This window comes from Lotus japonicus, chromosome 4, assembly GCF_012489685.1.
Source record: "Lotus japonicus ecotype B-129 chromosome 4, LjGifu_v1.2".
Taxonomy (NCBI): domain Eukaryota; kingdom Viridiplantae; phylum Streptophyta; class Magnoliopsida; order Fabales; family Fabaceae; genus Lotus; species Lotus japonicus.
In genome coordinates, this window is record NC_080044.1 from 80,320,743 (window position 1) to 80,338,040 (window position 17,298).

Here is a 17,298-nt window from a genome sequence, read left to right on the forward strand (position 1 = left end):
TGATTGATTTCCTTAACAAATATCTTGAATTTAAATTTAGTGTCTAACAAATAGATTTTAGAAAAGATAGCAACATCATGTAACGGATATCAATCAAAGAAAATTGCCCGGGAGATAACCACATTCTCCCGAGGAAAATATTTGGTGTACACCAAAACATATAATGCAACTAGAATAAGATAGTAAGAGAAAATAAATAACGGAGAAATATGATATAATGTGACTAAGAAATAGAGAAGTATTAAGGCGTATAAGAGTGTTTGTACTATTTTATGAAACCACATCGAATAAAGCTGTTTTCACACTCTTTTAAAGTGAACGTAAAAATTAAGTTTTTCTTTTATAGGCAATTGTTAGTTATGTTAGTAAATTAGTTATCCTCAGGGTTCGAACCCTGAACTCTTCACCCTTTACCCTCTCAAATTTTCATGTCCTCTAACTCTTACCACTCGAGTTAACCTTCGGGTGAGTTTGTAAATGAACCATAGCTCAACCACAACTCTTCTCCCAAACACACAGAATTGGTAAGCATTTCAAAGCACAAACCAAATTAAAAATCAAGATAGAAACATGAGATAATTGGAAGTTAAAACTCTCACCAGAATTAGCAACAACAACCAGATCTGAAATCTACAAAATTCATCTGAATAAAAATCGATTTACAATTAACTAAATCCTCATCTTTTCAATTCGTTCTGTATATATACAAAATCCACAAAAAAAAAAAAATGAAAACAACCCTACAATCCCTTCACTTCCCCAGAAAAGAAGTAAAATTAAGCAAGAACACGATGATGATGATGATGATATTCAGGGGGAAATTCAGGGATTCCAGAAGCAGCCCACAATCTCTCATTGAAAGCACCTTGCATTTCATCAGGTATGAGCGGTGTCCGGCACAGTGGGCACGTGCTCTGATCGTACCCCATCCAACGGTCCAGACAAGCCCGGTGGAAGATATGTCGGCAATTCGCCAATCGTCGGATCTCGTCGCTCTCCTCGAACTCGCTCAGGCACACGGCGCAGCTCTCCGGCGGGTCCACCAGCTCCCGGAACTTCACCACGGGGAGGATTTCCCGGATGAGAAGCGCTGACACCGACTCGAATTCGGGTATCCGGGTCGAGTTGTCGGGCCAGACAATGTCGGGTTCGAGGAAATCGGGGAGACCCAGGTAGCGGAAGAGGGTGCAGACGAGTTTTCGTATGAAACCCAACAAGGAGAGGATTTGAAGAACGAGCTTTGGGAAGAGAAGCTCAGTGTATCCCACTGGAAAACCCATTGGATAATTGTGGTTGGTGTTCTTCTTCTTTGTTTGTGTGTGTTGTGTTTGTGAATTGAAAGAGAGAAAGCAAGAGTACAGGTGGGTTGGGTTGGGTTGAATTATATAGAGGAGTGAGTTCTTGAGAATCAGAGTTTGGTGTGGAAATGCCAAGACTGGGCTTTGCCTTTATGACACTATCACTGTAGCTTCCTTCAATTGGGAATGGGACTGCTTCAATATAAAATTTATTATTTTTTGGTTCTATTCACCGATTATAAAACCGACAACTATGAAATTAATCATCTCTAGTCTTGAAGATCATGTTTGTGAATATATCTCATAATTATCCTTCTACATCCATACATACCTTCAAAGATTGTACTAAATGTTTAAGGAGCCCAGCGATTTACAACTCGTGTTTTATGTTATTGGTATTTAATTAATTAATAATTTAATGACCAGCAAAAGAAAAGTTAGTAGATCGTTCAATATATATCATCCACCTTTTAACTACTAACCTGTCTTATGTGTGGCTCACCCATCTATAAAAAGGCTCTAACAAAAAAAAAAAAGGTGCTAATTTTAATTAAAACAAAACGCTTAAGCTTGTTTAATTCATTAGTAATTCAGTTATGCCCTTTTCTATCAATTTCTTAAATGTTTGCTAAAGTTTATTAATTTAGTCTTAGTGACATTTTGTACTAGGATAAAATAAAAGAATATTCGAGAATTAAGTTGTAATGATGATTTTTTACATATAATTATCACAAATTACTAGTAATATGTGTATTTTTATATAAAAGTAGCACCTTATTCCCCTAGCCCCTCAATCCTTGAACTCCTTATGTATAGTTCAAAGATTGTACTCAAAGAGCATATTGCTACAAGTATTTAAATTTTAATTTTCAACATAGAAAATAACTATTCATGTTAACTAGCTAGGGCAGGGTTGTCCATAACTGATCATGTTCAATAAAGTCCAAAAATCGGTAAAAAACTGAAATTCAAACAAATTGAATATTATTTTATTTATATATATCAAATATTACCCATATTTACATCATTATATACTTATATATATAACGAGATATTCTACTTTTCACTTTAAAAAAAAAAGATATTCTACTTTTCCAATAACCTAAACAATATACAAAATAAAGTGATAATGTTTGCGGGAAGTGGAGAGTATAGTATCGGCTTCAATAATGGCAACAAAATATGCGTGAGTCATCCAGTGATCCATGATTATGGAGAGAGTTTTGCTCTAAAATCGTTGGACGCACTCGACTCATTCCCTAAGCATTGTTTAAACTGTTAGCATGCGTGAGAAACACACCATATGAATCTTAGCTTGGTTAATTAAACAATATAGGGGAAATCAACAAAAGCAAACTCACATATATTGTGTGAGCAATAATGAATCATAAAGCTGCTGGTAGAATTAGGCAAGATGTTCCATTTTTGTACTGTAGGTATTTGGTGCTGAAGTGAAACAAGTCATGTTCTTTTTTTTCTTTTTCTTACAGCAACATGTCATGTTCTTCTATTGAAAGCAATGGCTTAGATGTTTCTTTAATCAATTAAGTTGCTATTGGGGTATCTTGTACTTGTAAATTGTAATGTTGGTCCTTTTTCTTTCTCTTTTTTTGTACACTTCAAATTTCCTTTGTTGTTTTGGTTAGCTTTAATAGGTGATGATACTTGTTTTGAAAAAAAATAGGCTTAATTCCATTTTGGGCCCCTGATGTTTCAAAAATGAGCGATCGGGGCCCCCCGTGTTTAAACGTAGCGGTCAGGCACCCCAACGTTTCAAAAACGTGCGTTCCAGGCCCTTCTGTTAAGTACCGTTAGTTTGACCAAACGGAACCCCTTTCATTAATTGACGTGGAATTTCTTTTTCATTTTAACATTATATTTTTTACCCAAACTCATTCCCCAAATCAGAAACACGATTCCCCTCCCCCAATTTTAACCTAATTGAAGAAAGGAAGATGAAGAAGAAGAGAAGGGGAGAAGAAGAAGCTCGAAGAGAAGGAGAAAGGAAGAAGCTCAAAGAGAAGGGGGGAAGAAGCGCGGAGAGTAAGAACCGAGGAAGAAGCTCGTTCGATTCAAATACGATTTCTTATTCTTCTGGGGTTGTTGCTGGTTCGAGTTCAGAGGAGGAAGGGGAAGAGTAGCAGCAACTGGGTTGCGTTGAGAATTGCAGTGGCGGGGTTGATGATGAAGTTGCGGTGGCTATGGATTCCTCGGAGCTCGTGTAGAGGTGGGTTGGTCGCAGAGGGACTTGAGTTTCTGCGCGGGTGAAGAGATTCACAGGTGGGTCTTTTGGTGGTGGCGGCTTGGAAGCCATTAGTGTGCGAACGAGGTTCTCTGTGGTGGCGGTGTTGGGTGCGGTGGTGGTTTGGGTTTGGCACCATTTGAGAATGGAGGATTTGAGGGCAAGGTTGGGAATGACGACGGAGAAATCAGGGGTGTTACCATCAGGAAGTTGAGGGGTGAAGTTGAGATCCTTGCAGGCTTGGACGGAGGCACGGTCGAAGGAGTGGCCGGAGGAGACGATGACAGGGTCTGCCATGATGGAACCTGAAATGGGGCAGAGGAACTCTTCTGGAGGGTTCTGGGTTTTGTTGTTGCTGTTGGGTTTTGAAGGGTTGATGCTGTGGAAGAAGAGCTTCTTCCACTTCAGCCTTGGGGTAGTGATTGGTTCTGGGAATTTTTCAGACTCTTTTGCTGCTTTTGGTGAACCCCATTTCTTGTGGACCATCCGCTTCAACTCAGTTAAATCTTGTTGGTTTTGCTGAAGAAGTTGTTCAGAGAGTTGAGGGTGAGGGGTGAAGATTCCATGGTTTGCTAAATTAGGATGAAATTAGGGTTAAAATTGGGGGGAATCGGGTTGGTGAATTGGGGGGGAATTTTTTGGTAAAAAATATAATGTTAAAATGAAAAAGAAATTCCACGTCACTGACTCCGTTTGGTCAAACTAACGGTACTTAACAGAAGGGCCTGAAACGCACGTTTTTGAAACGTTGGGGTGCCTGACCGCTATGTTTAAACACGGGGGGCCCCAATCGCTCATTTTTAAAACATCAGGGGCCCAAAATGGAATTAAGCCAAAAAAATATTAGCGGGTAACAAAACAATAACTATCTCTCTAAACACTCATTTTTATCCCTGTTTTCACTACATTTTACACTTTGTGACTATTGAAAACTTAAATGTATTTTTTAGGAGTAATCTGTCAATATTAAGTGTTCTATAAATCACCATTGTGCTTGTTTTTTCACCGTTAGCTACAAATTGAATGGTGATCAAGTATGGATGATCAATTAATTGGGTAAAGAATTGGTTGAGAGTTGAGACGAGGATGGTGATGGTGTTGAAATGTCACATTCTTGTACATGAAAGTGAGGATAAGTGGTACCACTACCACCATTGGAATGGAACCCACTAATTAAGAAGCTAAGATAGCGGCACCTATGAAGCTAAAATAAACCAAAGACGAAAGATGGAGCATCACCACTATTCACGGGATTGGGTGTCAATTCTGTATTGGTGCGCATCACAAACAAGCTTAAATAATTTCAGATCGTGTCTCCTGAATTTTATCCTTTTCCATTTATCTGATGGGACATAAAACAAACAACACTGGGACTGTCCCTAACAACTTTTATCCTTTTCATGCACTGTAAATAATGAGTGTCAATAATATGTTAACCAATTCACACTGATGAGTAGCATCCAATAATTAAAGCAAAGCAAAGCTAGGTAGGAAAGGAAGAGGTCCACATTTCCAAATAGCGTTGAAATTGATGGCCAGCAACCCGTGAAAGCAGTCATATCACTGGCCGTTGGGTCAGGGTTCTGCTGCAGCCTGCATGAGTTAAAATGTCATCCAATCCTCATCATAGGGATAGGGGTGTATCGACCGACCTAACCTTGTCTATTAATTGAACTGTGTTCATAACTTCATATCATTTAAACTCGCATCTAGTTAAGTTTTTTTTTTTTTACTTGACTCAGTAAATATTAAAGGTTGAGTGAAAGTCGAATCTAAGATATTGCACAAACACTTATCATTCACTAGCTTCAAAACATAGTTTTGTAGAATTTCATTAATAGTCGGTTTTAGTTTAATAATTTGTTATGCAAAATTTCAGTTTTATGTACGTAATTCATTAATATGATTAAAAGTTAGTTTTTTATATTATGATAAATATCTGTAATTTTTTTTTATAAGATTTGATATTGACATTTACTCCCTCCGTTCCTATTTATAATAATCAAATAGAAAGTGCATTTGGTTCTTTTTATAAGAACCAACTTGGAGTTCGTGGAGAATTAATTATTTTTGGACAAGAATACCCTTATTTAATTGAATTTCTCTCTCTTTCTACTTGCAATAGCATTAATGATGCATAGAAATTAAGAATAATGAGTGGAGGGTAACTTTGGAAAGTTGATATAAATTGAGAACAAATTTAATGCAATTATCTAGATTAACTAAATTTCTTAAAGGGTGTGAAGTGGTTGCTTGGTTCTTACATTAAGGAACGGAGGGAGTAATTTTTTATTCGGGCCAACTTAGACCCGTCCTCTCGTGGTCCGATTTATGTTAAACTCGCACCTCATTAGGGTCGTGTGAAAATTCAGTCACACAACCCGTTCCATGAACCCCTACACATCATGAGCTCTCAAGTTTTAAGAGATGAAATTTGCACCGTTTTAGAATGTATTAAAATTTTGGAAAGTTGATATATCAACTTTGGAAAGTTGATATAAATTGAGAACAAATTTAATGCAATTATCTAGATTAACTAAATTTCTTAAAGGGTGTGAAGTGGTTGCTTGGTTCTTACATTAAGGAACGGATGGAGTAATTTTTTATTCGGGCCAACTTAGACCCGTCCTCTCGTGGTCCGATTTATGTTAAACTCGCACCTCATTAGGGTCGTGTGAAAATTCAGTCACACAACCCGTTCCATGAACCCCTACACATCATGAGCTCTCAAGTTTTAAGAGATGAAATTTGCACCGTTTTAGAATGTATTAAAATTTTGGATTTAGAAAAAGGATAATTATATTTTAAAGGATTAAATAAGTTTTTGGTCCCTAACCTTTATCAAATGCTTGGTTTTCGTCCCTCGCCGGAGTAAAGGTGGGTTTCAGTCCCTAACCTTTTGTCAAAAGATTTGGTTTTGGTCCCTCCGGAGCTCTGGGTCAACGCCGGAGCTTCGATAGCCCATGTGGCATTGACACGTCAGATTAATGAGGTGAGGTGGAAATAAAAAAAATTAAATTAAAAACAGATGAGAATTAACCTCAGTAATAAAAACCTAATTACCTCCTAATTAATTTCATTAATTCATTAAAATGGAAACACTAGAAGTTCTCTTCTAACCTAGAAATTTAACCATTTTCTTCATCTTCAAAACCCAGGCACCCATAATTCCCTTCATCTTCTTCTTCCTTCTTCTCATCCCACTCCCACCCAACACCACCATCACCAACGAATCCCCACCGCCCCCCGCCAGTACCACCACCGCCAACCCCTCTCACCCAACACCACCCGCAGCTCCTCTAAAACTCCCCGAAACCCAATCTGCTGCCCACCCTAATTTTTTTTAGCAAAACCCATCTTTCACACACATAAGGTGTCTTGCTCTCTTTTTTCCTCAACAAATCCAAGCCCCAAACCATGAAGCCAAACCAAACAGAAGATGAAGCCAATCCAAACAAATCCATACCCAAATCAGAAAAATGAGATGAAGCAGAGGTGACAGAGGGATGGATCTTGAACTCGTCTCAGAGGCAAAGCAGATCGTGAAGGAAGAAGACTATGATGGAGGAAGGGAGATCGAGGGTGAGAAGACCCACGACCACAGTGATGGCTCCGGCGGAGGCGCGACACCCCTGCCGTGGCGGCGCGGTCGAAGCTCGGTGGTGATGGCGGTGGAACAAGCAGCGGTAAGGAAGAATCCCGATTCAGTCTGGTATTGGAGTTTGGAGATGTTATTCCTCCTTCATCTCTTTTATGACATGGTGCAACATGGTTTCTTGCCTGATGAGCTTTTGCTTTCGAAGATCTTGCAAGCGTGAGGGAAGTGCAGGGATTTGGAGACCGGGATGCAAGACTGTAGCAGGTTCATATAGGTGCCCCCATCTCATCTGTCTTCGTCCTTTAATTAGTGTATCTATTTGAAATGTTTGGATCTGGTATTGTTTGGTTAGAAAGTTGGTGAAAATCAATAATTGAGGATGAAGGTGATAGCTTCTGGATGAAGATGATGATGAACCAGTTTTTTTGTTGTTGTTGAAAGTGATGATGTACCAGATTAGTGAAGAGAGATTAATTAGATGAAGGAGAGATTTTTTTTAATTTAAAAAAAAAATTTATTCCACCTGGCGTCATTAGTCTGACGTGTTAATGCCACATGGGCTACCGGAGCTCCGGCGTTGACCCAAAGCTCCGGAGGGACCAAAACCAAATCTTTTGACAAATGTTAGGGACTAAAACTCACCTTTACTCCGATGAGGGACGAAAACCAAGCATTTGGTAAAGGTTAGGAACCAAAAACTTATTTAAGCCTGTTTTAAATAACCATTTTACATCATTTTTTCACTAAATTAATATTAACTGATAACTTTTTTTTAGTAGAGAATACAGAGGAATCAAAGTAGACGGGGCAAATGGGAAAAGGGTCGTGACGGGGTAGAATATTTTGAAAGAGGACAAGAAAGAGGTGGCCAGAAAGAAACTGGACCAGGGCTCGGTTCTATATACTATCATAGTATCATATATGACCACCCCTTCTACAGTGCTAAAGACTAATCTTCTCTGACATGGTGTCTGATGCGTCCAAGACAACTATTGCTCCGCTCCCATGTTCCTCAATCACTAAATATAATTATTCACACACTTCATTTTTCACAAATACATTACCACCTTAATTGGCTTCCCTTTGTCTTGTTCTGGTATCCACAACTGGAGTTCCTATCTGATCTCCCTATCCAACCCATAACAATTCAATTTCATCTCTTTTCATTTTTAATTCAATGAAGAATTTACTACATTATTGTATTGATTTTGAATGAGAAATGATATCTGATATGACAATCATTTTAATGAAGAGAATTATCACTACTAGCGTAATTCAATTAATCAGCTCATTTTTTTATTCAGAATTAATTCTAACACTTAAAAATAATTTGTATAACTTTATCATCGAATTGATTTATATAGCAATATTTATAGAAGAATTTTTAAACTTTCAACCAGTTAAATTAATCAGTGATGTTAGTGATCAGATGGAAAAGTATATACCCCTCTAAAACAAAAAGAAAAAATTGAAGCTTTTATTCGGTCATGCATGCCCTGTGGCATGGACATGGAGGATAAGATTAACAGGTCATTAAGCCAGCTAAATCCAGCCTTGATCACTTGGTGTTAGGAGGCTAAATACCAATGTTTAGTCCTCTACTTCCCACTTGCATTTTTTTTCTCCTTTTGAATTGATTCTCAATCTCACAACAGAGTAATCAGTAATGCTCATTGTTCAGACAATTTGGTTATTCCCAGGTTAAAGGGCCTTGTCGCCATTGGTTGATCTAAAAGCACCAGAATTAGTTGCCTGCCATTAGGTTAAAAGTAGTGAAAATTCAAACCCGAAGAAGCACATAATCAGTGCATCACAATATGCTTGTCAGATACTGTCTCTGCCTCATCACAATGGACAAATTAAAACCAAAAGATTTAATAAGTTTACCAGACAAACAGCACCAACTTGCACATATGAGACCATATGCACAATTAGTTTTGTGTCGTCACTGTGTGTACATTATCTTTCCCAGAACTCACTTACATTTCGCATGTGAGACCACGTTGATTATTGCTGATGGAGACAGAAAATGTTGGAAGCCATAAAATGGTGGCCACATCGATCTATATATATGCACTTTAATTTTTAGTTCTCCATGTGTCCTTATTTTTCATCTTTTGGGACATTTGTAACACTAATCATTGTTACATTATATTGCTAATAGTGTTTTATTTCACTGCAATGGGAGCCGCCATTCTTCTGGCATTGTTATGGCAATTGGCAAAGAAACCAATTAATCAACCGCCAATTTATATATTGAGTAAATGGTAAAATTAGTTTCTTAAAGTGTAGAGAATTCTAAAAAGTTTATTTATAGAGTAAAAAAATACTGCGTAAAATATTAGTTAAGTGGTTAGCTTTTACTGGCGTTTACTGTGGTACAAGCAATTTTTTTATGGGCATGTTACAGGAATGAGTTGTACCACTAATTATTTAACACCTGTACTTTTAAAAAAAAAATGCAACATACGTAACAATTATGTATATACGACAAAATACTTTTCTATTTACGTATAATCTATGTATCAGCCCCAAAAGATAACAACATTTACAAAATGATCAAAATGATCAAAATCTGGGAAAGAAAGAGGAGAATTGAAGTATCATAGTTTCCAGGAACAAAGGGAATGCTGCACCACCATTGTCATTTGCCCCACCCTCCTTTGCAACAATTATCCAAATCTGTAATGCTGCACCACCATTGTCATATATATATATATATATATAGCAGCCTCGCAAGCCATTCCTTTATGTGTACAGCAAAAATTATAATGACAACAGACCTATGTTGAGTCATTGTAAAACCCACAAATTGCTCCAAGAGAATTTGCCCCAACGAATTGCAAGTGAGAATCTACCTCAAGAAACCAAGAAATTGCCCCAAAATTGGAAAACCCACAAATTGAATGAAACCCAGAAAAGTTGAAGATTTGTTCTTAAGAGGTTTTGTTCCAAATTGAAACATACAAGATCGAAACTTTATCATTGTTTTGTTCAAAACTTTATCACCGTCTGAAGCCCTCTTTCTCCTCCCTCGATGTCTCTCTCGATCTACCGATCTCTCAATTCTGAGTTTGGTTCTGGGTTTGTGCTGGTTGTGGAGGCTGATTCGAAGCTTGGTGAACCACGGTTCAGATCTGGAGTCTGGACGATGTTGGAAGATTTGCGACCCAATCAAGAAGAAGAAGGGTGGTGGTGCGGTGGTTGGAAACAGGGGTGATAACCTAATTTGGACATGCTCTGTTTATTCTATGATGAAGAAGGAGATGAGAAGAGAGTGAAGTGCTTGATTAAAAACTAAATAAAAAATATGTGGGTTGTATATACAAAACTAAAAAATACGAGGGTCAATACATTATTGTTTAAAATTAATATTCAATCACCACTTACTTATCCATGTCAACACAGATGTATTAATATTATTGGCCCACATCACTAATGTATGGTACACTCGTCTGAATGTTGGGGCACCGGAGCAAGCACCGCTTTTACTTCCAACGTTTTATCTGAGCACATTGATTAACTTAACTAAAATTTTACACAACCATCCACTGTATTAAATATTTCCTAAATAAAATAACTAACTTTTCTGCATCCAACATTTCAATGATAAATGATCAATTTGATCATTCTGTCATATATAATTCATGAAGGCATGTAAAACAAATACCTATAACCTAAAAAGTCCTATATCGTATCTGTTATATAAGGTACATGTTGTTTAAGGTACTAATCTCGTGCCTACCTCTCTGTCTACTAGGACATACACAGAACACTAAGCAAATAAATAAAAGCAAAGGACATGAACTACTGACAATGGATTAAGTGAAGACATAATCTGGGTGCCCACTAGGGTGGGTAACCTTTTCTTTGGTCCACCGGTGCTCCATTATTTATAACCATTAGATCTTAGCATCTTAAAATATTTTTCAATTAAATGGCCAGGATTTAATGGATGATAAAAGGGCAAAAATGTAAATGAGAAACTCATCTTTCCCAACCGATCTTCACTGACCCTGACCACCACAGGAAGAACCCAGAAACCAGAAGGCAAGAACGCATAAACCACCAAGGCAAGAACCCAGCACCACCTTCCAGCCACCGTGACCCTAACCGCAGCAGTACGAGGTTCTTCGCCTCCATCAACCTTGTCATATACCCCACCATAACCTCACTTCCCAACCTCTGTACCAAAGCCATGTGTCTAAGAAGAGAACCAGGGTTTTCAAACCACATCTGCAATATAGACACTGTGAGAGAAAGAGAGATTCAGGAGAAAGACAGAGATGAGATCAGGGAGAGCCAAGGTGAAGCAAGTTCTGGGTTGAAGCAAGATCTGGGTTAGATCTGTCAGCGCTGAATGTGTTGTTAGATTTTGTTTTTGGAGAAAACATAGTTCTCTGAGCCAATCGTCGATTACATCGTCAACGTCCTCGCTGATGACGACTTCTATTTCGGACTCGACGGTGAAGGCGCCTTCGATGCTATCGGCGAGCTCCTCGTCGCCGCCGGTTGCATCCCCGACCGTCGCACCGTTCGTTCCCAAATCCATTCACCATTTTTCCTTTTTCCTTTCTATGCAGAAATGTAACGATTGATTTCTGGATTTGTGATTCTCAGGCTTGCAGCAAGCTCTCTAATAAGTTGGGGATTTGTGATTCTCAGGTCTTGAATCTTGAGTTTCTGTTTTGCGAGGTTGAAACTTGAAATTGATGTTAAGTTTATGCAAAAACTGTCTTAAAAATCTGAACTTGTGGATGCCCATGAAGCTTAGTTGATCTTTATAGAGTAATGTTGCAAAGTTTGTCCTGTTAGTTTTTTTTGTTGGGTTCTTGCTGCTCTCAAGTGTTATTTGGATTGTGGTTTCATTTAGTAAGAGTTTTGAGATAACGTTATGAGTATTGGTTCCTGCATAGAGTTGTTATGAAATCGACATAGTGATAGTGGGTTAATTTTGAAGAAGAGGGTGAAGAGGGTTGCAATTCAATGATAAGAGTTTTGGGGTTAGAGAAAACAAAGAGTCCATGAGAGGGTGCTGTTGGAGATGATTGAAGTGAGAGGAGAGAGAGTGAGAGGGAGAAGGAGAGAAGGGGAAAAGTCTAAAAGCCCCTGAATGTAAAGTCTAAAATGCCCATGGAGCACCGGTGGACCAAAAAAAAAGTTACCTACCCTAGTGAGCACCCATAATAATCTGTACTATATATCATAGTAGAATTTACTATAAAACTCATAATTTTTAAATTACCACTGTGTTTGTTCTATTGTATATTATATGCTCTGCTTTGTAGACAAGGTTGGTAGAAAGTAAGTATAGAAATTGAAATAAGGAGGCTGTTCCATGGTGGTTTTCGCTACAGATTAACACAATGTTTGTTTTAATTTTAAAATTCATAAGTTATTCAATGTGGATCAACTTTTTCCTCCTATTATGAGTTAATTTTAAAATTTAGTAGTTACTCAAGGAAATTTATCTCCCGAATTAATTCAGCATTAAGAATTAGGAATTAACAGTAGAATAATTTTCAAACATATACTTAATACTTGTATCGTTGTAGCATACGGATTTGAATTTACTTCTGAAACATTTCATTAATCAAAATGTTACTTTGTCCGTACGTTTTGTCCGTGGGACTGAACCCGTGAAAGTATAAGTGGAATCTTTTCCAAAGAGTTAGAGCAGATTTTATTAATTAAATCAACTAAATGAATGTTTGTTTTATGCAAACTGATAACTTTCCAACACATCCTTCCAGCCAAGGTCTTTGTTTGCCCTGTTAATTTAGTTAAAGCTCTATCTAATAACCTACTCATGAGTAACCAATGTCTGTGAGTGTGGTGTACGTTGTTCTCTCTTTTGATTATTTCAATACTCTTTTTTCTCTGGTCTTGGCTTTTGATTCATTAGTTAGCATATTTTGAATCATGGTGATATATAATTTGTTGACGCGTTCCAACGAAGTGCACAAGTAGATATATAAAAAAGAAATAAAGAAAGAAAATGGCTAGGTTGTGGCTTCTTGGTTTAATTGGAGTTCTTTCTTTTGGATCCATCCACTACTAGCTAGAAAGGGTAGTTTTAGCTTAAAGTTAGCGTTGGTGATAATTTTAACATTTTAGTGTTGGATAGAGTTGTCGCAAAGTACCAAACTAAAATTTCAGTCCCAACTAACAATAATATTACTGATCAATGTAGTGTTCACTTGTGTATTCAATTTTTAGGTTATAATTCAAAAATAATGATTAATGCTAGTAAGTCAATCATAGTAAGTCATGTAGTTTTTTTTTTTGAAATGGTCATGTAGTTAAAAACATTTAAATTTTAATGAAAATTAAAATATATATTTTAGTTTAGTGGAAATCAATCGGATGTTGTGTAAATAAATTTTACGGTGATATGACATTTAATCCATCTTAAAATACCCATATGAAAAGATAACCATGATTTAATTTACTAATTTTTCTCATCTCAATAATCTAGTTTCTTAGAACAAATGTACTATCTCACCAACTATATATTTTTTTTGGTCAAAACCAATTGTCTTTATTCATTTTGTGAAATGCTATCATTCATATTTGGGCTGAGATTTCGTGGCTTACACTTGTGGATGGGCCCGAGTTATGATGACAAAAGTATAGCAAAATAAGCCCAACATAATGTTCCAAAACACAAAAAATCATTTTAAAGAAAGATTTAATTGTTGTCGGTAGACCCCAAAGCCAGAATGTGGTAGGAGCTCCACTTCTAGTCCTCTAACTTCATTGCTTATGACCGAGTGTTGTTTACCTCCGGATTTGATGAACTCAACTTAGCATAACAGATGAGCTACATAATTCTTCTAAGTTTATCGCTTAGGATTTGGAGGGTTAAGTACCCTCCAAGGTTGGTGACCTCAAATCCAATATGTGGGAGAAGCTCCACTTCAAGTCCTCCAAACTTATCACTTAAGATTTGGAGATTTGTGTACCGTCCGAGTATGATGATATTAAACTCGACCTAAGATCACTATCTTTAAACCTTTCCCTAATAATGAAGAGCTAGATATCAAACCATAACTCCTCCACCATAAGGAAGGCGGTTGTAACTCCACCTGAATTAATGGCGGTGTCCTCTCTAATAGGTTTAGTCTTGACACTTAATTGGCAGCATTAATACTTATGCAACCCCAGGCAACCCAAGGGTCTTGGAAGCTTTTATAAGGGGACCTTGGGCCAGCATACTCACTCGAATGCTAGTATTGGACTTGAGCGGGAAATAGAAACAAGGCTTAATCTAGTTTTTGGTCCCTAACCTTTGTCATAAATATGGCTTTAGTCCCTCGTCGGAGTAAAGGTGGGGGTTGGTCCCCAGTTTTTGGCAAAATGATTGGTTTTGGTCCTTCCGGCCGGCTGGGTCAACGCCGGAGCTCCGGCAATCCCATGTGGCATTGCCACATCATTTAATGAGTCCACTTGGATTTTTTCTCTTTTTCATTTAAAAAAATTAAAACTCTAATTATTAAATTAGTTTACAACATCATGTTCATTCATTGCATCTTCTTCATCATCATTACTGTATTAACATCATCTTCAACCCATCATCATAAAAAAAAAAAAAACCAACCAGATGCATATTCAAATATCCAAAGTGATTAAGACACCAAAAATTTGGAAATAAAAAACATAAAAATAAGAATATTATGGCGCATCAATGAAAATCAAAGCTTTCATGAACAAATTAAAGCTATAAACTTTGAGAGCATCAAAGTATGCAAGAACGATTACAAAGGAACACATAATAAGTTTCTTCAAAAAACCTAGTGTACAGAGTTTGAAAGTTGGGGTTCTGAAATGGAAATAAGGAGAGAGACCCGGAAGAACTAGTATATCAGTTCAGCAGCATAAAGTAAGGATAAACCGATTATGGCGTGTAAAATGAAACGAGATTGGTTGATTGCACGGGAGAAAAAGCCAACCCAGACCTGTAAAGAAAAAACCCATAACTGGTCTACAACCCAGATTGGTTGATTGCAGTGGAGAAAACTCATATTCTACGGCGTTATGCTCAACCCCACATACAACCGAAACCCCAACCCTCCTTTCCCCATCCCTACCCTCAGCCTTAACCTCAATCCCAACCCCAAACTAGCACCAGAAAATGGAGAAGAAAGAAATAAACAACACATGTTCTAATTTGAGTGCAGATCTAAAAAACTAAGTTTGGATCTGAAAATCTGGGTGCGGGTCTAAGTTCATGGAAGAAGAAGAAGAAGGAAAAGAGGGTTTGGCACGATCTGAGCTCGCCAGGGAAGCGTGGACGAAGAGGCCGGCGACGCAGGAGAGGTGGCTACGGTTTCAGAGAAAATAAGAAGAAGAAGAAGGAGAGAAACAGTAACAGAAGCAGATAGAGAGAGCGTGAAAAAGAAAGAAAGAAAGGGAAGATGGGGTTGGGGGTGGTTGTGTGAAGAATCAGTGATAAAGGAGGAGAAGAAGATGAGGAAGGATGATGATGTTGATGATGATGAAGAAATCTGGGTGAGAGTTTTAATTAATTAAAAAGAAGGTTAATTAGTGAGAGTTAATTAATATTTTAATTTTTATGTGTTTTAATTATATTTTAATTTAATGAAAAAAGAAAAAAAAATTCAGCTGAGCTCATTAATTGACGTGGCAAGGGTCACGTCAGCCGGCGGAGCTCCGGCGTTGACCCAACCAATCGGAAGGACCAAAACCAACTATTTTGCCAAAAACTGGGGACCTAGCCCCACCTTTGCTCCGGCGAGGGACTAAAGCCATATTTATAACAAAGGATGAGGACCAAAAACTGGATTAAGCCTAGAAACAATGTCAAACAAGCATGTGAATTATTGTAATTATTATGTGGGCATTGGCACATTTAGAACAAGAGATCACAGCGCGGCGAACATCATAATAGGTTGGGAACACTCGTGCTCATTTGCTTCTATAATTGATTTCCCTATTTAGAACCAACCACCCTCCTCTATTGAGTGCTGATATCACATGTCTCTTTCGATAATTGGGTATGCATGACTTTGTCGACATACAATGACAACATACACCATGCTTCCTCCTCCTGTCTCCAACCCACACTAGAAAAATAATTAAGCAAACATTTAGATGACTTTGTCCACATACAGATATATTGCTTGGATTTGGATATTAAAAAATATAATTGATTCAAATTTTGCAAAAACAAATTAAAATAAAAACCGTCCCTCTCCATTTAAAAGGAAAAGTACAAATATTTTTTGGTCAGATGAAAAGTACAATTTATAAGCCGTTCATGTAACATTTTTGGATCAGTTTCAACTTTCAAGAGAAAAAAGTGACTTGGTAACAATTGAATTATTGGGCCAGCAATAATATTTCCTAGTGGGTGAGGGCCCATTTGCAGTTTCAATATGAAGAAGAGGACGAGTTCCTCTCTATTCCTAGTACCCACAGGGGGGCCCAATTTCGCTGGGACTTGGGAGAAAGAAGAGGATAAGGATATTTGTCTACATGGATGCCTGCAATACCAACACGTATCACATATTTGTAATGAAGCAAAGTATTTGTGCCCAAGGACACTTTGCGGTAGGAAGTGTCATGGTAAACAAAATGTAAATTATCACTTCAACACATTTGCTTAATATTTATGTCACAATTGTTTGAAGATCATAATGAAGACTAGTTTTGAAGGAATATGCTTTGGTCCACTTCCATTAATATATCCTTCACTTGCCTGAGAAATATGTTAAGTGTTGTTTTCTTGCGTCTCAATCAATAAATTGGTTATCACTTCTCAACTTGTCCATGTATTGCTAAATTTTTGCATTACTAGGCTATGTGGCTACTATAATTAGTCTAGTGGGTCTTCATGAGATGCTTGTATTACAATATGTGGCTACTAACATTGTTCATCATTGTCGCTATCCAACACCATTCACTGTTATTAATGTTATTGTCGCATAACAATACTCTCCATTGTCGTCTCATCCGACACTCGTCATCGGTACATGACCCTGTTTACCATGATCGGCGTACAACTATCATCACTACAACTTAATAAGTGCATGTATTAATGATGGTGTCTATGCTTGGCAAAGAGCTTAATAACTTATTTTCTTTATGGTGGTTAGGTTTTTTCTTTTCTTAAAAGCAAAACAAAACAAACAAAGAAG

At 37.5% G+C, this 17,298-nt stretch overlaps 2 protein-coding genes across 2 annotated transcripts; both read right to left on the minus strand.

Annotated features, from left to right (window-relative positions):
* Positions 1–644: 644 nt before the first annotated feature.
* On the minus strand, positions 645–1,411 carry LOC130711705 (brassinosteroid-responsive RING protein 1). Its single transcript, XM_057561420.1, has one exon. The coding sequence runs from the start codon at positions 1,278–1,280 to the stop codon at positions 777–779; it is 504 nt and encodes a 167-aa protein (XP_057417403.1). The 5' UTR covers positions 1,281–1,411; the 3' UTR covers positions 645–776.
* Positions 1,412–3,384: 1,973 nt separating this feature from the next.
* Positions 3,385–4,026, minus strand: LOC130713441 (U-box domain-containing protein 40-like). The gene has a single exon (XM_057563207.1). The coding sequence runs from the start codon at positions 4,024–4,026 to the stop codon at positions 3,385–3,387; it is 642 nt and encodes a 213-aa protein (XP_057419190.1).
* Between the last annotated feature and the right edge of the window lie 13,272 nt (positions 4,027–17,298).